This window comes from Simochromis diagramma, unplaced genomic scaffold, assembly GCF_900408965.1.
Source record: "Simochromis diagramma unplaced genomic scaffold, fSimDia1.1 OVJJ01000293.1, whole genome shotgun sequence".
NCBI classification, from domain to species: domain Eukaryota; kingdom Metazoa; phylum Chordata; class Actinopteri; order Cichliformes; family Cichlidae; genus Simochromis; species Simochromis diagramma.
In genome coordinates, this window is record NW_024386801.1 from 6,745,031 (window position 1) to 6,772,819 (window position 27,789).

The following is a 27,789-nucleotide window of genomic DNA, read 5'->3' on the forward strand; positions in this document are numbered from 1 at the left end:
CAACATGACAGCATCTGTGCTTTTTCCCTTTTGTTTTAAGAATTTCTTAGTCTTCTTGAATCGAAGTAGCTCAGATGGCTGTTCCTATAAATCTTTAAACAGTACAACATGTGCGGTGAAGATTTTACAATTTAGGTCCCACTGTGGGCAATTGCAGCTTTCCACTGTAACCCATTTTTATTGATTGTGGTTTACAAAAGCAGTTTTATGTTTGAGATTGGAAGGTACCATGAAGCCAAGTGTAGTAACGGTGGATGATGATGTGGTGCAGGTGCTAGACGCGGGCTCACAGGGAGCATCGGGGCTGGTAGAAGGAGACCTGATCCTGGAGGTAAACCAGCAGTCAGTGGCTGCAGCTGGACATGGACGAGTGGTGGAGATGCTCAAAGAGTGTCCTGTGGGAGCAGAAGCAACACTCCTCATACAGAGAGGAGGAACAGGTGAGAGAGACAACATTTACCTTGTTTCTTTTGACTGTTTCTCACTACAAACACACTCTTTCTGCAAAAACAAATCTAAATTAAAAAAAAGCTTGTAAATGGCACCTAATTAAAATCTTCCCAAATAGAACAGAACAGTAAGTGAAAGTTAAACTCAGTTTGATTCATATAGTGTCAAATAACAATAGTAATTTCAAATTTTTTATTAGAAAATAATGTGAATATTGTTCAGAGTAAAATTAAAGTCACTCTTAGACTTTGCACAAAGGTTTTATTCTCAATTCAGGAAAGAAGTTGTAATGTCAGTGTAATGTAGGAGAAGCTACTATCAGGTAAATATTGGGAAAAGGTATTAAAGAAACCTTTTTGTTGTTGGGATGAAATAATGAACAACTCTGACATACTAATGAATATGTCAAATTCAGTTATGTCTTTCAAAAGAGATAATATACAAAACTATTTGGGTACATGGGTACAGGTGTAAATAACTTTTACACTTTTTTTGTTCTTGTTGTTTTATTTTTCCTTTTTCCTCCATTTTGGATACTAGGAAAGCTGTAATGAGTAATGTATGCCGGGCAGATTTCTCTGCCCAGTCTTAATAAAAATAAACTTACTGAACTAACAAATCACTTAATATAATATTAGAGTATATTATAGCAAATTTTATAAAGATAACCCTTTTAACAGAAGGAATCCTCCGCCAGCACCAGGGTCAGGGAGGTGCAGCCATCTGCCACAACGGCTTGGATTTAAGGGAAAAAGAGGCAGCACACGGACAGAACACAATAAAACATGAATTGCAGGGGAGAGAAGACACAAAGTTAATGAAATGCAATCGTGCCATATAAATGCATAAGAGGCCACCCTGCTGCATTTAGCTGACAGATCCTCGCCGAACTATAAGCTGTAAATGAATGGGGAGTGGAAAAGAGGGGCGTGGACGAGCCTCTTCTTCTTCATGGGAGCTCCTCAAGCAGCCTGAGACTTGCACAACTGCTATGAGATTTATCAAAAGGATTTTTTTTTTAACTCTAATCTAAAATCTAGAGAAAGTGTCTGCCTCTTGAATTTACTCTGGACCGAATCAGTTGATGAGTTTGTAAACTGGTAGTATTTTCCCTGTGATTTGGTCTCTTTTCACACAGAAGAAAATCCAGATGAACTTAAAGCGAGCCAAAATGCGTCATTACAAATCACGTGAGAATGTTCAGTCCGCTCATTGGCCGGATGTGATCTTGGGGCAGAAGCAACAAAATAAATATATAAATAATATAGGAAGAAGGAGCTCTGTTTTGGACTATAGGAGAACATGGAGAATTTATGTTGATTTCCCAGCTGGTTGCTTGCCCGTACAGACCTTTGCACATCTATTGAACATTCCCGCATTGAGAATACAAAGCACAAGTGGCTACAGAAAGTTTTTTAGCTCAAACTTGCAATGTACCCCAGGTAGTTGGTTCTGATCACATTAGCACCATAAACAAACTGCACTGGAGTTCACCATCTCCTCCAAAGAGCCTCAGTGTGGCCGTTTATTATGTTCACACATGAACAAACGAAGGGAAAAAATGAATGAGAGTTCAGTTTAAACGGACCAAACACTGCAGATGTGAAAGCACCCTTAAACTGGGAATTTTGCCACTGGAAATGTTCTACCTCTGATCCTGCTTTTGGAAACTTTGGGAACCACCTATCCATCAATTTTCTTAACCACCCATTCATTTTAGGATTGCCAACGGCTGGCACCTGTTCCATCTGAACCCGAACCAGAGCTGGATTACAACCGGGTTAGGTCGCCACTCCGTCATAAGGTGCAAACACAGAAGTCCATGGGTAGTTTTGACTTACATGCTTGTCTTTGGACTGTAGTAATAAAAACAGGAAGACTGAGCCAAGACTGACCAAAAACCATCGTTGTGTGAGGCAGCAGAGCTAACTACTGCACCACTGTGATTACTGTTTTTAGCCAGAATGATCAAATTGGTTATAGTGAAAGTCCAGCAAGTTTCTCCTCTTTTAATGCCCTCTTTGATCTGTTTAAGTTTGCAGTGGTGACAAAAACGATTTCACTCCAATTAATGCAGAATCACATGTGATATTTTGTTACCGTTCATAACTTAGAAGAATAATTAAAGAAGAGTCCAGTGCAAGAGCAGCTTCCCGCTAAATGTAAGCTGGTTTCTGGCTTTGACGTGCACAAACATCGTTTTGCTTTGCATCGTCACCTCCAGCTGCAGCTTTGCAATAGAGAAGTCAAGTAGAGTTGACAGTGAGCACTGAAAGAGCTAAAGAGATTTTGATTATGATGATTTCGAGACCTGTTCTATTTTTAAACTCGTTCAAGTAACACGGCCTATTTATTCGGATTTTATTCAGGTCTTAAGATGAGATTTTATTTTTGGAATAATAAATACTTTAGAAGCTGGAAGGATAATTTTGTCTGGTGCAAATTATCTGTTGGCAAGGGGGGGGGGGAAATTTCATAAAAAGTGAAACAATTCAAATGTATTTCACATTGTGTCGGTTAAGAAAATGAAACTTTAATATCCACCGTGGGGAAATTTGATCAATGCAGGTACAAATGGCTGCAGGACAGATTATTAGAAATGATATAACCTAAGGATGCAATGAACAATATGTTGTTTAGTGTATTTCATATGCGGTGACTCATCCAGTGAATACACATCAATATTACAGATCAGGAAAAAAGTGTCAGCAGATGTCACACTAAGTGTTTTGTGCATCGCACCATGTGTTCTCAGCGGTTTCCAAGTGCAGCTTTATCACCAACATGTCATCGATGTTTTCCAGTGAAACAGAACAGAGAGGCATGAGGGGGATTTGACATGGAGGGAATTTTAAGATACAGCACATCAAATGTAAAATGAAGTGGGGAGTTGGGATGAGAGGCGGCGTTAAACTCACCGTCAGGTGTAGCGCGACTCTCTGGGCACAGATGGCACCGGCACTGTTGTGGGGAAAGCAGTTTCATTCCCACTGAGGCCACTCATCTTCAGAACAAATGCAGTTATTTTACTGCAATGTGCTTTGGACAGAAATTACTGGAGAGTGTCATCTAGCTGGCAAACAGGATGAACTGGATGGTGTGATGCTGTTTGGCTGAATATACTGACTGTGCTCGCACGGGCTGCAAAACCACATTTTTACCGTTTTGCTGAATACAAATCTAGTTTGATGTTATGTTAGGTGAAGGAAAGCGGGACAAGAAGAGAATATATGGAGTCTTATTACTGGCTGTGATCTGTTTTCCTGTCCATTGCAAAACTTCCATTGCTTTCTCACAATGGCACAGGCTTTTATCCTATTAAACAAGCGTTTAAATCTGACTTATTTGACTGTTGGCTCTTTGTATTTTGACAAATTTCGGGGCTAGTGAGGTTCCACAATACCTGCAATGAGCTGCTGTTTTCCACGTATAATGCTCCTGCACATGTTCAGTGAAGGGAGAAGACAATCGCACACCCTTGGTGTGAGAAAATAAATCAAAATGGAGTTATAAAGGCGGCGAGAAAGGGGGCTGAGGAGAATTTCATGGTGTTGAAGCTTGAAGTATAGATTCTTGCAGTTCTGCCAGGACCGCATGGAGTGTGGCTATTTTCCCACTTTTTGTAGTTCCTGTGTGTTTAGCCACCTGCAAGGAAATAAAATTGCACAGTGGAAGCTGCATTTGTTGACACGTACTCTTGCTCTGATTCTCTCGGAGGTGTTCAGGTCACAGGTCAGCATTTGACTTGATAATTCCCCCCGGCTGCCTATACCATTTGCCTGAAACACACACACACACACACTAAACTACACAGCAGTTAAATATGGAGCATTGTTGCTCATGAAAGTGAAGAACAACAAAAGTCATCTTCTGTTGTTTAGCCGTTTAAAGAGAAAACCTCATGAGCTCATTGTGTTTTGAATGAGGCGTGCAGCATCTTTGAAGTTCACATTTTAATGCTTGTTTTTGTCATTATGTCTGTAGTTTCTCCAGAGATAATTTTCCAGGAGTTCAGAGTTAATATGCTTTGTTTCTGAGATGATATCAAAACAATAAAGAGGAATTATGGCGATGCCCTCGTTTGCATCACCCTTTTCGCGAATTGTATTTAATTAGGAATGAAGTCAATCAGTCTCCTATGTGTCTAAGGTTTAATTAATTGAAGTGTGGCACAAATTATGATTGCAGACCTGACAAGCCATCAAAGACATTAGTTCTTAGCGATCCTGATACATCAGACTGTCTGATGTAAGTGCTGCTGGGCGGTTTGCTGATTTTCATGCAGGTCCTGATTGCTTTGAATACATTATTGGCAATAATTGGAGATCAATAAGGATGATGTCTGTATGAAATGAGTACAAATGACTAAAGTGCTTTCAGCACGAACACAGAATACACCAGGGTATGCCGCTGCATGTGTGGATGTATATGTGAGCCACTCAGATCAAATGCTGCGATGCTCCCCGTGGCGGCCCAACCGTGCAGAGCCAACATCTGCCACCTGGAGGTCAGCCGTTGCAAAAACACTGCTTCAGATACAACATTTATGCACACGCTAATGCAGAGTCACATGTAGATACACAGTTGCAAAGTATATCCTTCTGAATAGATATCCTTCTAGATGCTAGGCTGAATGTGGCAGATTACCCCCCCCCCCCCCCCCTTCCCCCAAAGATGCCATCTCCTCACAAACTCACCAGTTTCTGTCAAACAACTCAAGACAACAACCCCACAGGGGCTATCAGCCTGACACACCAGGAAGCTCTCCGGCTCTCTCCGTGCCTCTCTCTTCTCTGCAGGGTGAAAGAGGGGACAAGGTCCTTTACAGTGACTCAGATGTGCAAAATGTCAGGAATGTTTAAACATGTTTGAGTTCTCAGATGAAGAATTTTTGTGCAGAGCATCAGTGAAATTTAGGCTGACCACATGATTTTAGATGTGTGACTGAGTGCATTAGAGCCCTCTGTAACGGAGACACAGTGCTAGACTTCCTCTGCATGTATGACTGTGTGTGTTGTGTGTGTGTGTGTGTGTGTGTGTTGTCTGACTGCTTGACTGTAGCGTGGGCACACTGCCAGAGCTGCACGGAGCTCTGGTCATGTTCACAGCTCCGTCCCCTGACATCCCAGTTTGAAGCAGAGCCAACCACAGACCAGAGACATGTTGCAGCACCAATGAGGATGCATACTGAGGCTGGAAAGAAAAAGGTGTCGGGCTGCACAAGCCAATCAGGCTAATCTGAAGGCCATCCAGAACTCAGCAGGCTAGTCTGTGATACTAGCCTGCCAGACTGTTTGACCACTGACTTGTGAGAGAGACCATGTGAAGCCTCCTAAAAGTCATTCATTTGTAATTCATCAGCATGCATACGAGTGCGCCACACATGCTGGTGAATTATATTAGCATTTAAATGTGCTTAAATGTGTCTGTAAGGATGATGGTTCTCTGTAATATGAGTGGACAATTGCCTTGTAGCTCATTTCCTTCAGTGGGTCATTAAGGAAAGTTTTCTGAAAAGGACTTATTAGAAGTTCTTAAAGGCTTCCCTTAAGGCCCGTATTCCCTGCAGAACGTGGTTATTAGTCCCAGCCTCCCAAAGAGCCCTCCCTCCGCCGCCGCCACTGTGTAGCACCATGGATGGCGCTCATCAGTGTTTATGGGAGCGTTTTAATTCTATTTCCCTCCTCCACACTCTCAGATACAGCTAGGATGGATGACATTTGGTTTTGAAATGGAAAATATTTCCAGGTTGCAAAGATGCTTTTAACTGGGCAAATGGGGGAGGCGGGATTCAAACTGGGGGAAAAAGTGAAAGGAAATGAATTTAAATTTTCATTTTCACTTCATACTGACATGCAGTGATTTGTCGTATTTAGTTGTCCTCGACTCTCTCGCGCTCTCTGATTTATTTATTTATTTTTTTAATTGAAAGCTCTGCCGTTCTGTTTGTTGGTACATGTTCTGGGCTTCATCTCACAAATCTAAAAAGCAGACCGATGTAGTGAGACAGTAATTATTTATGGTTACATTTGACTGTTATCATAGTGATATTGTCATTGCATCCTATTCCATTTGTTGTTAAGGAGCACGACCAGAATTATTGAAACCATGTGCGATGAATTTGAAATTTTGTTGCCTTTTTTAAACGGTCTCTTCGAGAATGAGGACCACGTCTGTGACTACTGGCTTCAAAGTGACTTAGGTGTGTCAAGATCGCGGCAATAAGAGTCAGTCTTTTATCACTTTGCAGTTTAATGGGGTTGAGTTGGAAATTACATGCAATCTGTTTGTGATAATACGGCATTTTAAATGGTAAATGGCCTGTATTTATATAGCGCTTTACTAGTCCCTAAGGACCCCAAAGCACTTTACATATCCAGTCATCCACCCATTCACACACTGGTGATGGCAAGCTACATTGTAGCCACAGCCACCCTGAGGCGCACTGACAGAGGCGAGGCTGCCGGACACTGGCGCCACCGGGCCCTCTGACCACCACCAGTAGGCAACGGGTGAAGTGTCTTGCCCAAGGACACAACGACCGAGACTGTCCAAGCCGGGCTCGAACCGGCAACCTTCCGATTACAAGGCGAACTCCCAACTCTTGAGCCCCGATCGCCCTTACTGCAATAAATCAATGAACAACTGCTAATCTCTGGCTGTCTACATGCAAAGAAATTCATGTTAAAAAAAGAAACTCACATTAACTTCTTACATTCAGCATCAAGCCAGAGCCTCATGGATCTGAAACAGAAATTCAACTCTTCCACAAATCTGTCTGAGAGTGACTGCAGTCAGTCAGCAGTTATTTGGGGACAGGTTGCTTCCCACCTGTGTAATCGCTTTGCGATTGACATGGTCACCACGACTGCTTGCAGCCGGTTGCTGAATGTGAAAAATATTCAGTGGGGTGACCATCAAACACCATTTTCCCCACCCCCAGTCACAAGGAGGCTGCTGTCCTATTTTTGCTCTGATGTGACTGAGCCATTACTGAAAAATGGCAGTGCCACCATATGGTGATGAATACTGCAAAATGTTTTGGCTCATATCTTGGGAATTGTGAGATGTGCAGGAAAAAAACTTTTGTGTGTGTGGATTTAATTTAATGCACTGAGGAGACTTGTTTATTGGCTACATTTCCACCAACCATCATCAGACTCATCACGTCTAGGGGGCACTACAGTAGTGTAAACAGGTTTTTTTTTTTTTGTTGTTGTTGTTGTTGTTGTTGTTGTTGTTTTTTTAAATCAGCCCCAGTGAAGTAGTCACATAATCAGGATCCCTTCACATTCTCCTGCGTGCTGTGAGATGCAAAAACACCTGTAATTCTCAGTTACCCAACAGGTTGAAAGCTGCTGCAAGCAAGCTGCATCAGGGTTCTCCAGCAACTGCACATTTTTGTTCCATAAATACAGCATATTCCACCCGGTGCTCCCTGACATTTCTCAGAAAATCTTAGAAACTGTCAGATATTAAGCACGCTTGGATTCTCAAAAGAATACTTTCCAAGCGCCCACATCAGATGGAGGATTTTTTGTTTATGCATTTCTATCCTCAAGTGTAAAGATTCAGTCTAAATGTTTGTACAAGGCAGCTACTGTACATTTTCTCCATGTATAAATGTATGTATTTGGGTCTTAGCAGCATAAATGTTCTGTATGTCTTTGACTCAGAGGAGTCACAGGGGAGCTGTGGCGATGAGATTGTTGTTGTGATGTAGAGCTCTCCGTGCTTCCTGCGCGCGGATAATACACAACTTTCACAGCAAATAGTGTGTGTTTGCGGGTTCGTGTGGAGGGGCGGGGGCCTGTGCTTTCGCCTGCAGCTAATGATGTAATTATGCTGAAAACAAACGCAACAACCAAACCCGTTTAAGAAGAGTTACACAAACAAAGTCAAAACAGAGAAATATGAAAACAGCAAACTGCGGATTTTTGTCACTCATTAAGGGAAGATTTCTGATTTTTATCTCATCAGCAGAAAGGCTTGTTCTCAGATCTTCGTTGTTTTGTTTTTTCCCGTGTAGTTGTGTTTCGTCGATTCTTCTGTTTTTCCTTAAAAATGGAACAGATTATTTGAGTTTGTTCTGTGTTAACTTTGTTTTTCTTCCTCAGGCCACATCTCTCCATGGAAGGCCTCCAAACAGGTACGGTGATTGAACTAAATGTGTTTCTGGCTGTGTGTTAGGGATCAGCACTGGTTGCAGAGACTGTGTTACCTCAGAGGTGTTTGGCTTTTACTTTATTGTAAAAAGAGACATCCTCCCCTGAGCTGCTTATTACTTTGATCACTTCAGAAGGTACATCGCACCAGCTGGGGGGAAAAAAAACCCATCTTCAGGTTGATTTTTAGACTACCTGTTGCTGGCCGAACAATCTGTTCTCCTTTACATTACACAGCACATTCGGGTGTGGTGATTGTCACCGCATTTAAGTTTGAAATATGATTGTTAATTTAAATTCATAATGGTTATTTTTCTTTACTGGATAATAACACGTGTTCCTTCTCAACATTATTTTCTGCATATCTGCACACACACACTCACATCCTTCAGCGTTTAGAGAAGAACACAGATTTCCTAATTTTGCCTCTACAGTGAATTTAAAATGAGGCAATCAAGATGTGATTGAAGTGTAGACTTTAAGCTTTAATTCAAGGGCTTTAAAGAGTTATAGCCATTTTACGGTCACCCCATTTTCAAAGGCTCCAAAGTTAACTGGACAAACTAATCATAAATAGAAGATTTTTCTCTTTTTTTTTAACACCTAGATGCAAATTCAGAAATGAAAAACTGACTTCATAAAGGCTAAATGCTGCATTCCCTTCACAAAGGAGGACGATGCATTGCTAGTCTGTACTGCAGCTGCTTGTTGGTCCATAGTCTGATCAGTTAATATCTTGTGACTGTCTCTGCCATTAAATAGCATTTTATTTCTTTATATTAATAGGTTTTTAACGTGAGTGTATTTTGGGTCATTATTCATCTGTACTGTATTTATCTTTGTGTAACTTCAAATTAATTCTGCTATTTCAGTCAGCGGCCACATCATCAATAAACACTGACTGTGTGTCGATGCCATAGCAATGCCTCCACCATGTTGGATAGATTGAACGAAGGCCTTGGTTTACATTTCCACGCTTCTCTCTTCTTTCATTCTAATAAATCTTTTTGGTCTGCAAAAGTCTTGACTAATGTCTAATCTGATCTTCCTGTTGTTAAATGTAACCAGTAGTTTGCAGCTTGTTGTAAACTCTGTTTACATGCATGAAGGCATGAACATTCGCATATCTACAGCGAAGTAATCTGACTTGGTTACAATGTTTGGAATTCCCTCTGTGATCATGAACTTTAGTTGTCTTCTGTTATCTTTTATGCTTTTTGGCGTTGCTGAGCTGGCTGAGCTTTTAAAATGAACCAGATCGTAGAGTAAGCACTCGACCCCAAGCTAGTGACGGCTTCCTTCACTTACTTTGACACCTTATTAATCAGCATATTGTGAGTGACCGCGAACGATCAGAAAATCTAACCCTCATAAACAACATTGGACCTTTTATCTATGTGGTAAATGGTAAATGGCCTGTATTTATATAGCGCTTTACTAGTCCCTAAGGACCCCAAAGCGCTTTACATATCCAGTCATCCACCCATTCACACACACATTCACACACTGGTGATGGCAAGCTACATTGTAGCCACAGCCACCCTGGGGCGCACTGACAGAGGCGAGGCTGCCGGACACTGGCGCCACCGGGCCCTCTGACCACCACCAGTAGACAACGGGTGAAGTGTCTTGCCCAAGGACACAACGACCGAGACTGTCCAAGCTGGGGCTCGAACCGGCAACCTTCCGATTACAAGGCGAACTCCCAACTCTTGAGCCCCGATCGAACCCGTTATTTTATCTCCTTAAGTTATCATAAAATAACAAAGACTGACATTTAACTGTCTGGTTACTTTTAAGCCTGTTAAAATGAGAAAACTGTCCCAACCATTTAGTCTGTTATTTTTATTAAACCCTGTGAATTAAAGCTGAAAGTCTGCACTTCACTCACATCTTGATCATTTCATTTCAAATCTACTGATGAATATCTCCAAAGGCAAAATTTCAAAAACTGTGTCTGTTGTCTTTAATTCTGTTGCTTTGACACGGCATTCATTACTGTTTGAAAGATCATAATGCCCATGTTCAGCATATTGTGTTTAGATATGGAAAGTTAAACCCGCAATGCAAAAACAGTCTTTTGTGTCCAGCACTTAAACATTTGATGTGTTTAATCCTGAATACTTGGCAGAAGGAGTTTTGAAGTCTTCATAGCGACATATTTGAACTATTATTTATAGTGATAATTTATAATAAAATAATAATAATAATAATAATAAGTAATGATTAATTTAAGACAAACAATAAAAATGAATAGGCAAAACTGAGTTAAGTTAAACAACTGTTGTTGGTGCTTCCTTCTAGTTACCTGACCAATGGGATCCACACAGCAGCCCTCAAGCAAATCTGTCTGGTCCAGTATTGCCGCCTGGTACGCCCTTCCCAAACCAGCCACAGCACCGCACTTCTGTGCCTGACTCCACCGAAGGCTTCGACCTTAACAAACCCGACCCGTATGACCTTTATGAGAAGTCGAGGGCCATCTACGAGAGCAGACGTGAGCACAGAAAACTTTATTTTTTAGTTTAAGGCGGAAAATCGAGCATTGTTTTAACCGTAAGCTCCTGTGTGTCAGGCCCGGAGTATGAAGAGGTGGAGGTGCACCTGCTGAGGGAGAAGACTGGATTCGGCTTCCGCATCCTGGGGGGAGACGAGGCCGTGCAGGCTGTGAGTCCGGACGCCCGTGACAAGGCTCGTATGGGACGGGCTGGACCACACTCATATTTTAACCTCATACACACCAGCCTCATCTGACTTGCACTTAATCTTGTCTCACACTCTCCATCCAGTCCCAAACATCTGACCAAAACAGCCTCCAGACACACACACAGACCTTCTCACACTTTGCTGACCCTCTAACTGCTCAGTGCCTCCCATACTGAAGTAACGCCTTGCTAACTTGTCCACGTTGTACATCAGCATGCAGTCTATGACAGAGAAAGAATGTGACATAAGGATATAAAGAAGGTGAAAAACTGTTACCATGACCCAAAGGTAGTTTACAAGCTAAGTAAAGCAACTGTTGTGTGTTTCCACTTGTCTTCACTCATCTCCTTCACCCTAATCTATGCTGCTAATATTGATTGTCTTTGAACAGATTGTCATTGGCGCTATAATAGAGAACACTCCCGCTGAGCGCGACGGGCGGCTTCGACCCGGGGATGAGCTCATTTCTGTGGATAAAAATGTGGTTGCTGGGAAACCGCACAAATACGTAATAGACTTGATGCACGCAGCCGCTCGCAATGGTCAAGTCAGCTTGACTGTGAGAAGGAGAGTGCAAATGCCTGGTGAGGACATGTTTTGTTTGTTGATTTTTTTTTCTGTTCTTTTTTGTTTTGTGTTTTTGTCTTTTTTTTCACACTTGACCAAGATTGGAGAACAGGCTGCACATTTCACTGGCATCAAATTAAAAAAACACAGCTTGGACACAGCACACATGCTAACAGTCTGCGCGCAGGATCTCTGTGTACTTCTCACCCACACATCCTTTCTGTGGTAGTAGATCATACATACATTTATCCTTTGTTCATTGTCAGCTCTGCAGCAGCAGGCTCTGTGGTTTGTGTCTTTCTGGGTGCGCTTCTCCCGCAGGGGCAAGCGGTTACAAAAGAGTCATAAATGACAAGCAGAGAAGCCAAGTTTGACTTTGACACAGAATCCCTGCTGGGATTGAAGAAGACCACTGTTGTTTTCATTTTTGTCAGTGGCTACATCTTTCATCTTTAGCTGCTTTTGTCGGGAAACTGTGAAAACTCAATGACCGCCGCGAGCGGACTCATCTCGCCTGCTCTCGTCCTCTCCTTCAGGTGAACCGTGTCCCGTGAACGGCCGCAGCCCCGGCTCAGTGTCCACGCAGCACAGCTCTCCACGTAGCGACGCAGCTTCAGCTTCGGGGCCTCCGGTGGTCGCTGCCCCGGTTGCCACTTCGCCACCGGAGGGATCTTCCCTGCAAACCAGCGACGTGGTTATTAACCGCAAGGAGAACGAGGGCTTCGGCTTTGTCATCATCAGCTCCCTGAACAGACCGGAAAATGCCACCGTCATCAGTGAGTTACACAATGACTTGCATCTGTCAGGATCCCAGAAGGTCATTCCTAAAGATAAATGGTGATTTTTACATCCTGATGAGCAATCATCCTAAAGATGGTGGCTGTGCAGTCACCTTTTTAGTTTTTGCTGCTGTATCTATTTCATGAGGAAAAATGCAAATGCATAATTTAATCTCAAACCAACACGGGCCTCCTGCTCGACCAGCATAAAAACTTTATGGTATAAAGTTCGAACATATATAATGACTCCTGTGCAAATTTAGCTTCATATCTCAAATATTTATAAGATATATTTCTTTTGATTTATATATATATGTATTTTTTAAATGTATTCATTTTTTTTAAATTTCACATTGCCTGCTGTCTTCAAAGTCGATGCCTGGTAAGAGATTAGGTCATTATCATAGAATCACTTCCACTAAAGTGCTGTTTCTTATCCCGTCCAGTAGCTTCAGAGCTTCCATTAGTCAGGGTCAAGAGAAATTAATTTGTCTTGTAAGACTATAATTTTTGTGGGGATTTTTTTCCCTCTTGATTCAGCCTAAGTAGTATTAAAAGCATCTTTCTGTCTTAAATGAGGCTTTATTAAACATATGATTACGCTTTGCTACAGGGAGCTAATATCTTTCAGCAGACTGTGGGATTTTTCAGTCCGATTGGACTGATGGCACAGTGAAGATGTTTTATTCTGAAGATTAATGGATTCTTCTCAAATGTCCTACACATTCTGGGAACATCCACTGCAATATTTCTGTACACACCCAAAAATAAACATACCCCCTAAGTGGGTCTAGCAGACCCATTTTGGGCATACTGAACTAATTTTAAACATTAGTTCAGGATGTAATGGTGCTTGGTGAATAGTCCCTGAGGGGTTTTCTATGCGCAGAGTTCAGAGATATTTCATAATGAAGTGAAAATTTTCTGTTTTTTGTTAAGTGTATGTAAAAGCTTAAATTCAAAATTTAATGTGTTTAGTTGGCATACTGTCATCATGAAATTATAAAACCTACACTTCTGTGTTGCAGTTACAAGGCAACAAAATATTTAAACCTGTCATTTTAAACAGTGGCTGCAGTCCTAACCTGTGAAGCTAAGGCTGTAATACAAACACTAATGTGCTGTTTTCACACCTTTCTTCAAAATTCCTCATGACCAACCACCTTGCTGTTGTCCGTTTCCAGCTGTGCCCCATAAAATAGGACGCATCATCGAGGGCAGCCCGGCCGACAGATGTGGGAAGCTGAAGGTGGGCGACCGGATCCTGGCAGTGAACGGACAATCCATTATCAGCATGCCGCATGCAGACATCGTCAAGCTCATTAAAGATGCTGGACTAACAGTCACTCTGCACATCATACCAGAGGAGAGTAAGTGTTTTGGTGCGGCAAATAAAATCAGATGTTGTTCTGTGAATGTTTATTTGGCTCCTGTTTTACCTTTGCAGGAAACCCCCTGAACTCGGTGCCCTCTATCTCATATGAATATATTTTATTTCACTTCGCCAAAGAAAGTCTTACACACACAAAATGTTGCATTTACTGAGGTTAAAAAGTCAAAAGGCTTCTATATTTAGTCATCTATAAAGGATACAGGGTTTGTGCTTGGTGATGCAGAAACATAAATGTTAGAAGGTTTTTTAGCAAATGGAGCAAATAATTCAGAAGAGTTCTCTTCTGCAATCTTAAACATCCTGAGCATGTTTTATTTGTCAATCCATTCAATTCACTTTTTATTCAGAGCTTTGCCAATCGGGTACAATCTTACCTAACCCTCTGTCCATCGCAGGCTCCCATTCTGGTCCTAGTTCAGAGAAGCAGAGCCCCATGACCCAGAAACACAGCCCGCAGACCCAGCCCAGTCCTGTAGCCCAGACAAGCCAAGGAGGCACGCAGTCTGGCCAAATGGTCGCTCAGCCAGGTCAAGCACCCGGACAGACACCAGTCCAACCCGGCCAGACACCAGCTCAGACAAACCAAGCGGTGACTGGTCCTCCTGCACCAGCAGGAACCCAGCAGAGCCCAGTCACGCAGCCATCTGGCCCCCATCCACAGCTCTACCTCCACGATGGCAGGTAAGGCTGGGTTAAGAGGGTGTTTGGTAAGATTTGTTAAAAAGCACACAGAATGACTGAAAGGAGGAGGGGCATGAAGTTCACAGGTGACAGATACCAAATTGTGCATGCTGAAGAGAGTGTCCCAGTCAGTGTAGCAGAAAACCTGTGACTGCAGACAACTGATGTCCCAGTCAGACACTCTGTCTCAGGCTGGTTTCTACCCAGTTGCATAACACCACTTAGCTTCTACAGTGTGCAGTGAATAATTTACTTTAAGGTATCACCTCTATAATGCAGGATCCTAGCAATTGGACCCTGCTCTATGTCAAAACTATGAAAACGTGAGTGTGCGCGCACGCAAGTCTCAGAATGCGTCACTGTGAGCAGTCCTCCCAGAGCTGTGAGTTGATGCCCATTTTGAAGTGTGAACTTGATAAAAGTTTCATAACAGAGGCTGATATTCCCACCTATCCATTTTGTGATGAGCCTTCTCATCTGCACACACCCAGTAATTGTGTTTTTTTCCCGTCCTTACATCTCCAGTGTTACTTCACCAGCAAATTTATTCCAACAGGGATGCTTTTTTCACCTCGCTGCTCAGATTTTTGTCAACTTTTCATTCTCATGGCAGGTCAGAGGTAAAAGCAAGACAGGATGTCAAACCTGACTTCCGCCATCCTCCATTCACTGACTACCGGCAACCGCCGGTAGATTACCGTCACCCACCAGTGACTGATTATCGGCAGCCACCAACACTGGACTACAGACACCCACCTGGTCTGCTGGATTTTAGACAGCACCCTGCAGCTGCACAGTTCCCTCTAGGGATCCCAGCTGACTTCAGGCCACAGGTAGAGCTTGACCAAGAGCTGTCTGCTTATGTTGACCGTACATCCTTCATTTGTATGCAGGTTTGTAACTTATTGCAATTATATTTATCATAATCATTGCTTTTCACATAGAAATCGCATATTTGATTTTTTTTCTGTTGTAAATCGTCTACATTTTGTTCTGCAGGACTATGATTACTTTACAGTGGAGCTCGAGAAAAGCGCTAAAGGTTTTGGCTTCAGTATTCGAGGAGGCAGAGAGTACAAGATGGACCTGTTTGTGCTGCGCCTTGCAGAGGATGGTCCTGCTATACGAAATGGAAGGATGAGGGTGAGATAAGGAAAACCACGACAAGAGTGAAAGCACTCTTTGGCAGATGGTTGGGATTGCACTTGGTGAATAGTAATGGCTCTGTTTTATTTTTCAAAATGGAAAAAGTAAGTCTGATTAATCCGAAGTAAGCCAAACACACACACACATCCATCTAAATGGTCGTGTCACATAATATCACTCAGCGTCCTTGTTAAAATTTAGTAATGGTGTAAAGTTTAACAGAGCATGGATTTTTCCTTCTGCTCAAGTGAGTAAGTATGAATGCATTGAGTAAATTGAGTGAATTGAGCAAACCTTTTGCTCACTCTTAACCACTCGTGTTGAAATGTACTTGAACAAGGCTCTTAATGGCGCTCATTCCCAAGTTGCTCAGTGGAGGTTCCCCAAGAGAAGACTGGTTGTGTGGAAAAGTTACTCTGCTGTGAGTAAACCGAGGGTGGCAGAAACTGACCCGCTCCTGTGTGTGTCTCGTCCAGGTTGGAGATCAGATCATAGAGATTAATGGAGACAGCACCAGGGACATGACTCACGCCCGCGCCATTGAACTCATCAAAGCGGGAGGCAGGCGGGTCAGGCTGCTGCTAAAGAGAGGCACAGGACAGGTGCCAGAATATGGTGAGTTTTCCTTACAAAGAGACGCAGTCTCATTGTTTACACTCTTACTAAAGATTTACTGTTTGCTCTTCAACTTAACTCAAGAACACATTAACATGCATTCATATCTGTCCACTTTTTACTCCTCGACTAATATCTGAAAGCCTACTTTGATTAAACAGTAGATGGTAACGAGCGACTCTCAAGCCTTCGTGTGTTGTAACCCCTCTGCTTTAAGTCTAATGATTGGTATAGGCTTTTATTTGCCTTCCCTCAGGAATGGTACCTCCCAACCTCTCCATGTGCATGAAAGGTGACACACTAAGCTCCCCCTATTTCTTCCTAATGGGCCACTCTAAAGACACGGTTTGTGAAAACTGCATGTCTCTCTCTCTCTCCATACTGATTAATCTGTGTGCTATAACTGTGGTCACGAGTTTTTGCATGGGAAAGTAGCTGACATGTGTGCATCTGTGCTCGTGTGTGCTATAGTAAGAGTGGAAGATGGTTTGTAGTGACCCTTTGGGTCTAATTGTCCTGAAGAGGGTTTTGAAGTAGACTTTGTACTCGAGAGCTGCTCGGGATCAATCCATCACACACAGCTGCAAATATGTTAACTGTTTACAAGCACTGAATAAATCCTTACACGTAAGTCTGTTCCTGTGCTGCTTATACACATGTGCATGCAAGTTTGTCTGATATTATAAAAGAACGTGTTTATCTCTGGGGTGTTTTCCCTTTCTTTCTGTGTCTGTATGCATGTGCATGATCGTTTCCACCTCTTTCATATCAGTCCTCTTGAGCATATTGTTTTCCTCCCTGACAGACTGTGCCGGCCCCTGGGATTCCCTTTCTACAGCCCACTCTGCCCTGCAGGAAGTGACCCTGGAAGCTCACCTGAATCCATTGCTCTCATCCCATCCATCGTCAGCCCCAGATTCCCCTCATCGGCTCCCTCTAGAGGCCACAGTGTGCATGGCAGACAAAGCTCCAAAGCTGACAGACCACAGCTCCATTAGAGGGGCTGCAGGTGGCAGGTCCACCGAGCAGAAATGCATCATCAGGGGGCAGGGAACCCCTCAGGGGTCGGGAGAGATGGACTGTGGACCGGGCGACAGACAGCTTCGTGCTTTGCCTTCCAAAGCTATTGTGGGAAAGTGCATTGACAGAAGAGAGAGGCAAAGGGAGACTTGCTCCCCCTGCTGTAAGAGAAAGGATCTGCATACACAAGCGTTAAGCACTATCTGGCCCTGGGACCCATTTGCTGGTGTGAATTTGAACGGAGCCTCTCAGGGCAGTGGAGATGGACATATCAGCCTCCAGGAGAGGCTGGTGTCCCGAGGTCTGTTCTCCAGAGAAGATGAGCGGGCCGGTGGCCACATTGGGCTCTACTGCCCCTCCAAAAACGTGGAAGATCCTCCAACAAGGAGCGCTGCTGCCTCCCCGAGGCCCTGGAATGTCCCTGGGTCTGACAAACTGCCTGGCACCCTGAGGTCCTGGACCTCCACAGTAAGCAGGTAGAAGGGATCTTACTGGTTTGGGCCGAGTCGCACTGTATGGCTCCTCATTCGGTTCACCACTGGACCTTTCAGAGAACCAGTAGATCTCCCTTGCCGCCTCTGTCTGCCCTGTTTTCATCGCCATCGACTTCTGAGATCATGTTTTATATTTCAGTTGTTGTTACAAGATGATTATTACACCCACCACCTTAAAGACAAAGAAACTTACACAGCTATTGTAACATATGGTCTAAACCTTTGGGGACCCTTTTATGCGACTTCTGATTTTCTGATCACAGATGGAGCAATGACGCCTGACTCTGAGTGGAGCTGTGCTTTCGATACGTACCTTTAAATGCTCGACTGTATCTGGTTCAGACTGTTTAGTGCAACGTGGGCTCACACAAGGAAGAGAAACATATGTAGAACCAGGAGATTTCTGTTTTCTTGCCCTGTTTTCTCTGCGCAGTGGGATGAACCAGACTACAGGTGTGTCAGATGGAAGCAGTGACACTGAAACTCCTGGAACACACGGCACTGACCCCAACCACAGCCCAGTTAACCTGACATATGTTAAATCGCACATGCCTACCAATATATCTCATACTATAAATGTAAAGATGTGAAAAATATGTACATTTGGTAAACTCAGAAACATACCTATTGGTGTTTTTGAGGCAGTGTTGTAGTTAGACACATTGTTTAAAAAAAACAAACAAACAAAAAAAGAAGCAGGACAGTATTTTAGGATCACTGTTTCCACGGCCTCGTCTAAAAACTACATATCAAAGACTGTGCGAGTCACCACACCCGGACCGCCGAGGCAGGCGGCGTTTGTGTGCATGGATATACACCACCATGTCTTTAGACAGGGACTCGTGTCTTTTAAAGGCAGAAGATCGAGATGTGGAGCAGACCGGTCGGCACTCATGAGACGAAAAGGATTTTTTTTCCCCCACGAAATTGAACAAAATTGAACTTTTGTGTAACTGAAGACAGTTGGCTTAGTAAGAACTCATGATACTCTTCTGAGTTATGTACACAACTTGATCACAGTCAACCATGCAGTCATTGTGCAGAATTATAAGCTGTGTTGTATTCATTTTAATGATCAAAAGGAAAAATTTGTCCAGTCTCTATTTCCCATTTCTATGCCTTTTACTGTGCTAAGTGTACCACATCACTGTGGGAGAGGGGCATCGGTGCGGGGAAGAGGAGGCCGATGGTTATGAGGTGGGGCAGAGTGCCTTACTCGAACTAATGCAGAGCTGTTGCCGTTGTGAAGTATTTTGGGAACTGAATGCAAAACAGATATCAGCGACCATGCACACGCGTCAGCAAACCGCTGAGTTGTGAAATCCGACTTTCGTCGGACGCCAAGCAGTATATATCTTGATGCACTCGGCTGTATAGCTTGTCAGTGTCAATGATTGCCCTTTGTCCCCTTGTGTTTTAAAGGGGATAACATGTAGCCTGTAGCATCACATCCTCTTCTTAGAGTCGTCTGGGAGTGTAGAGCTGTGAACGTCTATGGAGACAGGGCTGTATCAAAGAGGACCACGGTTTCTGTGTTTCAGCTTAACGTTAAGTTTGTATTGTTGCCCGCAAATGTCACATCTGTGAAACATACATGCATTTAAATATGACGTCACTGTCCTCCTGCATTTCTCTATTTCGATGTCATCCATTTCTCTCAGCGGGATGTGTGCTCTTTATTAAAACTTTATCACTTAAGCTTTTGAGTACTGGAGGACCAGATTAATTAAAAAAAAAAAAAAAAAGATTGCGACTGTTTGACTGAATGCAACATGATGGTACATCCAAGCTGTGCTCGTAAGCTGCTGGGAAAGCCAGGCACCTGCAGACTGGGATACTAGTAAGACTTTGTGCATTGAGAGTCATCGGGCCTGATCCTGATCCGCGGTGGATTCTGACTGAGCTGTGTGTTCTGTGATTAAAATGGTTGTGGAAAGACGCAGTAGGTTGTAGAAACGTGTTTGCCGTATGTACAAATGTCAAAGTTAGGAAACGCTGAAAGAATACGTCATCCAGCCCTCTGTCTCCATCCAGGCCGCCCCCACCCCCACCCCTTGCCTGCTGTGACCGATTTTTGTATGAAGAAACAAAAAAAAAATCTGCTTATCAGAACCTGTGAAGGATGGCACGCTCATAAACCCCCACTGAGATCAAGTATAACTGTGTAGTGTTAATTGTGTACTATTCACCTTGTACAGCTGTATTCCTACAAATATGGTTTACTGTATCATTGATACTGTAGTTTCAAAGACGTGAACAACTATTTTTATGAAATGCGACAGTACTGATATATTACATTTTGCTAAAAAACAAAACTTGTTTACTGAAAGATATTCTGAAATACTGTCAAATAAACTCTTGACATGGTGTAAAATATTCTTTTCTACAGGTTCTTGCTTGTAAAATTGGGACGAGAGAAAATAATGGATCATTTTATTCATCAATGTATAAATAATCGACAGTTTGGGTTACTAAGTAGTCGTTTACCCAAACAAAACAGCAAATATTCACTGCAGTTTAAGCATCGCTGTTGAGGAGTACTAGGTGAGGGCTAGTTCTTTTAGTTTCAGCAGATAACAAGATGGTGTATCGGTCAGGATACAGGAAGGAGGACAAGAGGCTTCCACTTTGCTGGATGGTCACCGCCAGCTGTTTTATTGCCACCTAGATGGTCAGTGTTGCCAGCAGTTTCCAGTCATGAACTTAACACTCGGAGCATCACCGTGAAGGATGGCAACCAGGAACACAGCTTGATGAGGTAAAACAGACCTAACACGGAAAGACTATCTCCCCTCCTGGAGTAGCAGCGCGGTACCCCAAACTTCTGCCTACGTCATTTCCCGCGACTCCACCCCACACAATATTGCAGAGCAAAGACATAAAATCTCAGAGCCTTTTATACAATCACTTTCAGCCATTTTTTTTATTGCTAAATTGTGTGTGCCGTTTATTTAAAAGAGCAACCAGCAATCACAACACCGCTGGCTCTGAGACTTTCAGCACTTCCAGCCATAGACGGGTCAGATTGTAGCAGGATGTACAACACAGTTAAATGCAGACAGTGAACTTAAAACTTTTATTTTCCCCACATCAGTTTCCTATTTAACCAATGTCACCAACAAACACTCATACTTTTCACACAATTCCACTTTAAAAGGGACACACATCCATCCATCAACGCTTCTCTGGTGGAGCTAATCCCAGCTGCCATCGGGTGATAGGCGGGGTATACCACAGACAGATCACCGGGCTATTGCAGAGCTAATAGTTACGTCCATTCACGCTCACATATACACCTACGGCCCATTTAGAATCACTGCTTAACCAAACCTGCATGTCCCTGGACACTGGGAGGAAATCACAGGGAAAAGATCCAGGCTCAGCTCAGTTAGCAGATGGATTTAAACCCAGAACCCCAATACCCGTGCACACGTTTCTCCCTTTTTGCATGTGATGAGATGCATTTTAGACCGGAGCACTGAGAAGTTGTTCCATGTCCCTGACAGGTTTAAGTATAACATTCACTTCTGTAAAAAGGCTGAAGTATGAGGAAGGGGCCCCACAGCAGAGGGAAGTGAAAATGTGTTGGCCTGCAGGTATCTTTGCAGTAAATCTAATCAATTCTACAACATTTATCTAAGAATTTCTGCTTTCCATCTCTCCAGTGATGCTGACACGTGACAAGTGGAGGTACTGACTACAGTCTTTCATAAGTAGATGAATCACTGCTTCTGGTTTGTGGAATTACACAGTTAAAACAGATACAAATACACATTTTTAACAAAAAAGGGAACATTTTATAATAAAACTTGTAAACATCTCCCCAGCATGTCATTGCTGTCTGTGGGTAAGGCCAAGATTGTGAGCATCTGCTGTTACTCGGTGTAGTTTTCAGCAGGAAGCTGAGTTTCACTGCTTTCCTGCGCTGGCAGGTCATCCTTCTGAGGAAGGAGAAAATAAGAAATTAGTACCACTAAAAAAAAAAAAAAAAAAAAAGAACTAAATTGCTCTTGTACTTGTTTTACTTCTGCGTTAACTTACAGGTTTGTAGATTCCCATTTGGAAACGACAGCAAACTACATCAACCAAGAATCCCACCAAGCCGTGGATCATACCTGCCGGGAGAGAAAAACTTTAAATACTAATGTTCATGTTCAGGGTTTAGATGAGGTGAAAGCAGCTTGGTCTAAGTTGTTACCTGCTGCTTTTATGCAGTGGCTACATCTGTGAATAATGCATAAAGTTTTTCTCTTCATCCAGGTGGATTAACAGGATTCATTTAAGAATGATGGTTCACAAACAGAGTCACAGGATCCTCCAGGGTTTAGTCTTGGCAGGAACACCATGTTTGGGATTACAACATTCAGGTACTTCTGCTGTTAAGCTGAAGATTTCTATGAGAATACTTGGATCTACTTTGTTAAATTACATGCAAAGGTCTCACATCCTGTTTTACTGGTTAAAGGGTCACTCTAAAGCTTTTTGTTATAATAGCCAAAGTATCAATGAGATCAGCCTGTGTACAAATGACTCCTTCAGACTTTACTGAACTGTTTCTGTTCTGCTCTTGACCCTGTACGATATCAGTGAGATCTTAGACACAGAAACTCCACCCGCCTGCTCTTTAATCTCTCTGGAGAGGCTGCGAGGTGCAGCCAATTAGAAAAAATGGCTTAAAACTGGATAAGGGAGCTAAAACCACTTAACACAAGTCGACAACATGAGAGGTTCCACTATAAGATAAATAAGTATTCATTTGTACTGTGAATCGTGCAAAGCTAAAGTATAAAAGTCTATACATGAGCATAATAAGAGCACTTTATGATGGGAATTTGTTAGTATGGTTCTTGCATTATAGCATGATTTAATCAGTTAACTTGCAAGGAGCTGTTGTCATGAAATGCTTGTAAGCAGCTCTGACATTCAAAATCTATTTTCAAAGTTTTAAAGGTTAGTGTATCTTTTGACTTTCCTCCCATAAAGATGTGACGACCTCCCCTGTACCCTTGATGACGAGTTTTGACACGTCAGTATACGTAAATAATGTCGTGGTTTGACGATCATTAGAATAACTTCCAGGTTTTTCCAAGGGTAGCTGCAGTAAACTCTTATCCACATGCAGTGATTTTGTTCTATAAGCAGGCTGAAATATGACCAAAACAACTCAGGTCAGAAAAGAGCTTCAAGGGTTACTCCTGTTAGGCTTTCAAGGGGTAAAGGGTTAAAGCTGTTGCTGCTGCTTGATGCCTCCTTGTTCTGAACAAACAATCACTGTGACCTCCAAGTTGGTTTTCAGTCAGGAGAGCAATCTGAAAACGTTACTGCAGCACACTCTTAATGCAGACGGCACTCAAACAGCATGAGCACGTTACCTACCTGTGGTGGAGAAAATGCCTCCGATGATGCCGCAGAGTCTGACGAGGAACTGCCACAGAGGCATGTGCTGCTCAGTGACTTTGACCATTAGTGAGCTGATATCATATTTCATAAAGATCCCTGAGACTCCGTGGCTGCCTGCAGCATGGTTTATCACACGTTCCTGTGGGACAGCCAAAGGCATACGAATGCTTTCAGTACAATGACACACTATCTACTCCCCAGCCAAAACAGTACAAACCCAGACCTACCCGCTCAGTGACAGAGTACTGATGCGTGTCTGCAGACACTTTGTAGGTGTTCAGTTTGGTTGGCACAATGGTGATGAAGTACTGAAACATGTGGTTAGCTGGAAAGAAGCATCAAGAGCCATCAGTGGAAATAAAAGTTTATCAGAGCACTTTAATAACAAGTAATTCAACAACATCTGAAACACCAACTTACAATCAATAGCAATTTTCTCTGTGCCGTCCAGAGGGCTGATCATTCCAGGAAGTGGCTCTCCGAAGGACAGGTGGTCAATCCGGTGAGAGAAGTTGTAAGCTGTAACAAATACAAAACAATAAATAATCTTTATAACATATAAAACAGTTTACTTTCCATCTGTTGCTGCCATTTGGTGTCAGAAAGTCTGCAAACCTACAGTCATGGCTGACGAGGGCGGCTAAATGGGCGTGACCTCGAGGATGCGGGATGGACCTGTAAGTGGATGAAAAGGTCAGCGTTAACTTTATATGTAAATCAATGACATGGAAACAGCCAAAATATCCCATGCTAGTGATCTAATTTGCAAACAGAGCAGCACAGAGGTGAGCAGAGGTTAGAGCACAGGTATCAAGGCCCCGACTCCAGCCCTTGATAATAAGATGGGAGCAAAACCAACTTCTGTGGGGAAATTTGTATTTGATAATCAATGTGCAAAACTATAAGCTTGCAGAGAGCAATGTCTCCTTTCCATATAGCGGTAGAAGCAAGTCATTTCAGTCTCTGTGTGATTCCACTCCTCATAGCCACTGATGTCAATGCAACTTTCCGTCTCTCTTGATGGAAATGTGTTGAAATAGTTTTACAAAAGCGACTGGGATTCATCCCACATCAGCATAAAGAAGTACTGAACAGCAGAGCTGTGCGATAATCAAATTTTAATTTTAGCTTTCAGATTATTAAACCAAGATAACAAAAATCATTACTGTTCCATATTCTATTCATTTATAATTACCACTCCACAAAAGGCCAGATCCACTGCCTACAATCAATTACTTCATTCAGTTAAATTATAATTAAAGTTCGTGGAAATCCCCTTCACTGAAAAAACAAAACAAACTTCTACTGTTTTTCTGTCTTTGTTTTGTAATTGTGTTATAATTTGTGTTGATTTTTGCCAATCCTACTAGACATGTCTTGCATGCAGCTCAATAATCCAAGTGAGGAACTCCCAGAAAGTTAATTCTGTTCATTTAGATTTTCATCAGGCGAAGAGACTTGGATAAGTGACGAAACAGCATCCAGATGAACAGAATCAACTTTTTGGCAGCCTTACTAGACAGTCCGGACTGTGGTGACTGACACGTGGAGTCCAAAGACGATGCGCGCTCACATTAGGGCCATGCAGGAAGCAGTACCTGCTATGATTGTTTCTGTACAGTGGGAGGACGTTTACAGTCTATGGTTCAAAATAAAAAACTGTGTTAAATAATACATCGTTTTGAGTGTTACCTACTTGCCAACAGTAATGTGGAAATTTCCTGCCACCTTGTTGACATAGAGATGTCCATGGATCCTGCAGGCACTCAGGGAAGCGGTGCTGTCCTCACTGCGGGGGGGAAACTTAAGCAATCAGCGTAATCGCACTTTCATTCACCTCCCAACAAAACACAGATAATCCTGAGGGTCCTTTACCTTTTCGTCTGAGCAGGAGGAGCTCCTTTTATTGCAGCCTTGAAGATGACATCCTGCAGAGCGTGCTCCACTCTCAGACGCTCCTGGATGTGCAGAAGAGTCCTGACAGGCAGGGACAGAAATATTAGGACAAAAAAGACTCACTTGGGATACAATTAACCTTTTTTTTTTTTTTCAAATTACATCAACAAATGTGAGGATGCAAACTTTGTCTTAATTATTAGTAAAGCTTCAGTGAGTTAAAGATCTATGCAGCCTAACATTCGCGTGATTTAGTGTTACTAGATTATAGATCATAATACCCAAGTACTGAATGTGAATAAATCACTTACATGTGCCATATTCTTTGCTGTGGTGGGAGCTCAAAGTTGACCTAAATTGTAAAAAAAAAACAAAACAAAAAAAACCCAAACAAACAACTGTTGGACATGCCAGAGATTACATTTTCATTGTTCACTGCATGATAAAATCACAAACCCACCGGTTCATATTGTAATCCATCAGAGGCAACCATGGTCTCTGCCAGATCGAGGACATCTGCTCCTATATCTGCATCCAATCAAACACGGAAGTTAAAAACCTTTTCCTGCCCTAAACACACACAAAAATACACCTGTATCTACTTACATTGGCATCTCATGGCCACTGTAATGTCCACATTTATCCTGAGTTTACTGTTGGTGAAGAACAGGTGCAGTTAGGACACAGCTGAGAGGTTTTTGAGGGCGGTGATGGCATGAACCTGTTCAGCTTTTACCTGCTGAAGTCTCTGTCCACCTCGTATTCGTACTTCATCCATGTGTGTCTGTACACAAAGAACTCCAACAAGGCGAGGACAGCCATGAAAGTGAATGCTATCAGAGACACTGGAGAGAGTTTGAAATGGGATTAGACTGAACTCTCCTCTCAGATTAGCTACAGCTAAAAAATGTGCAGTCTGTACCTGTCCCACCGCTGGTTGTGGACTCCACGTAGCTTTCAGGAACTTTAGGAAAAGCGTCTAACTCCTTCATCAGAGTCAGAGCCTTCTTCTTCGTCAGCCTCCTCATCTTGGGACCTGCGGCGGAGCTTAAACTCCAGGTGACTCCCACATGAAGTGGATGTTTTCGGGTTTGATGTGTTTAAAGCGACGACAGCTGAGGTCTAAGTTAGTTTGCTGACGTTGGTCATGACAGCTACCGGGCTAGCGCATAGCATTAACTAGCTAACTAGCCGAACAACTGGATTAATGCTAAATTAAATGCCCCCCAAAAAAGGAATTATATACAGCTAAAGAGCTTGTGTTTACGATGACACAGCAAGAAATATACAATTACAAAAGAAGCTACCCCGGTATAAGTGTGTTATGGAGTATCTGCATTGTCGTTTGACCCGCATTGTCTGCACAGAAAAACGGCACTCTTTTGGCCCTAGCGCCCGCTAGTGGTTAAGAGGGGAGTCCGCCTGCATTTCTTCCTGTTTAGTCCTGGTATTTTGCTGCTGCCACAAATCACCTTAGTCACTCCACCCTGTCTGGACTCTCTTCACTATTTCACTTACACACTGTTCGTTGCTTTGAATGGTTGACACCATGTATTTATTTCTGCTCCGTGCAGCTTCACTGTTACACCTGCCTTTTTTTTGTATTTACTTTAATTCATCCACTGCAAACCTCCACCTCTCCAGGATCTTTTTCACCTGCTCACTACTCTCACAACTTAATTTGTCAGTGTGTTCATCTGCACTGCAAACAAGGAGGAGCTCAGAGACGTTATGAGACGGTTGCTGTGTGACAATTCATTTTTTGTGAGAATTATTTAGCAATAACTACTAAAGAGCAGCTCCTACACAGTGTCTAGGTGTTGTGGCACTCTAGTGCCAGGCTAATTATGTGATTATTACATGATTATTACAAGACCCCCAATTGTGGATTACATAGCATCAGTCCTTCTCACCATGGAGACTTTAAGAGTGAATGTCTAGATTATCTGCAGTTATTAAAATGGTCTAACTGATCTTTTTAATACTATTCATGTTGTGCTGTGGTAGCCTTTTAACCTGCAGCTGCGGATTAGGAGGCCTCCAACTTTCTCCAGTGTTATTCACACACACACACACACATATATACTAGGGGTGCAACGATACTCGTATCGATATTGAACCGTTCGATACAGTGCTTTCGGTTCGGTACGCATATGTATCGAACAATACAAAATTTGTAATTTATTTTATCAACTTTTCTTCTGACAATGCTGTCTGTGTTGAGCGCTCAGTGAATCTGCGTTCGACTACTCCGCCTAGGCTGCACTGTCAAGTGCAGCTCCACTGAGCGTTCAACACAGACAGCATTGCCAGAAGGAAGAGCGCAGGGCAAGCTAGCGAGACAGAAGTTAAGCTCTCCTTGCAACATGGCAAATTGAACCTCCCCTACCCTCATTCAGATCTGGCGTTTGGAATTATTTTGGTTTTCATGTGACGTATGACCCTGAAGTCATGGACTAAAGTAAAACAGTATGTTG

General features: G+C 42.7%; 2 protein-coding genes across 4 annotated transcripts in view; one reads left to right on the forward strand and one right to left on the reverse strand.

The window, feature by feature from the left end:
- The window catches only part of LOC120729648 (membrane-associated guanylate kinase, WW and PDZ domain-containing protein 2-like), an 89,042-nt gene extending 68,650 nt beyond the window's left edge, over positions 1–20,392 (forward strand). Inside the window, exons 12-24 of one of the 3 annotated variants that reach the window (XM_040025403.1) lie at positions 272–440; positions 8,568–8,599; positions 10,920–11,112; positions 11,191–11,306; positions 11,713–11,905; positions 12,425–12,664; positions 13,852–14,037; positions 14,456–14,741; positions 15,355–15,634; positions 15,741–15,884; positions 16,364–16,502; positions 16,759–16,847; positions 17,308–17,479. In XM_040025403.1, coding sequence (XP_039881337.1) covers positions 272–440; positions 8,568–8,599; positions 10,920–11,112; positions 11,191–11,306; positions 11,713–11,905; positions 12,425–12,664; positions 13,852–14,037; positions 14,456–14,741; positions 15,355–15,634; positions 15,741–15,884; positions 16,364–16,502; positions 16,759–16,847; positions 17,308–17,364 — 2,124 coding nt within the window. In that variant the 3' untranslated portion in view covers positions 17,365–17,479. Of the gene's footprint in view, positions 1–271; positions 441–8,567; positions 8,600–10,919; positions 11,113–11,190; positions 11,307–11,712; positions 11,906–12,424; positions 12,665–13,851; positions 14,038–14,455; positions 14,742–15,354; positions 15,635–15,740; positions 15,885–16,363; positions 16,503–16,758; positions 16,848–17,307 lie in introns of all 3 variants that reach the window. The other 2 variants (XM_040025402.1, XM_040025404.1) reach the window with 2 other exon arrangements.
- Positions 20,393–20,920: 528 nt separating this feature from the next.
- Positions 20,921–26,700, reverse strand: LOC120729659 (endoplasmic reticulum-Golgi intermediate compartment protein 2-like). The gene is made up of 13 exons (XM_040025420.1): positions 26,235–26,700; positions 26,049–26,157; positions 25,919–25,965; positions 25,773–25,840; positions 25,624–25,664; positions 25,292–25,393; positions 25,113–25,205; positions 24,036–24,091; positions 23,837–23,935; positions 23,644–23,741; positions 23,393–23,555; positions 22,058–22,131; positions 20,921–21,957 (listed from the first exon to the last, which is right to left on the reverse strand). Exons 1-13 carry the CDS (start codon positions 26,338–26,340, stop codon positions 21,892–21,894), a joined length of 1,122 nt encoding a protein of 373 aa, XP_039881354.1. The 5' UTR covers positions 26,341–26,700; the 3' UTR covers positions 20,921–21,891.
- Positions 26,701–27,789: the final 1,089 nt, after the last annotated feature.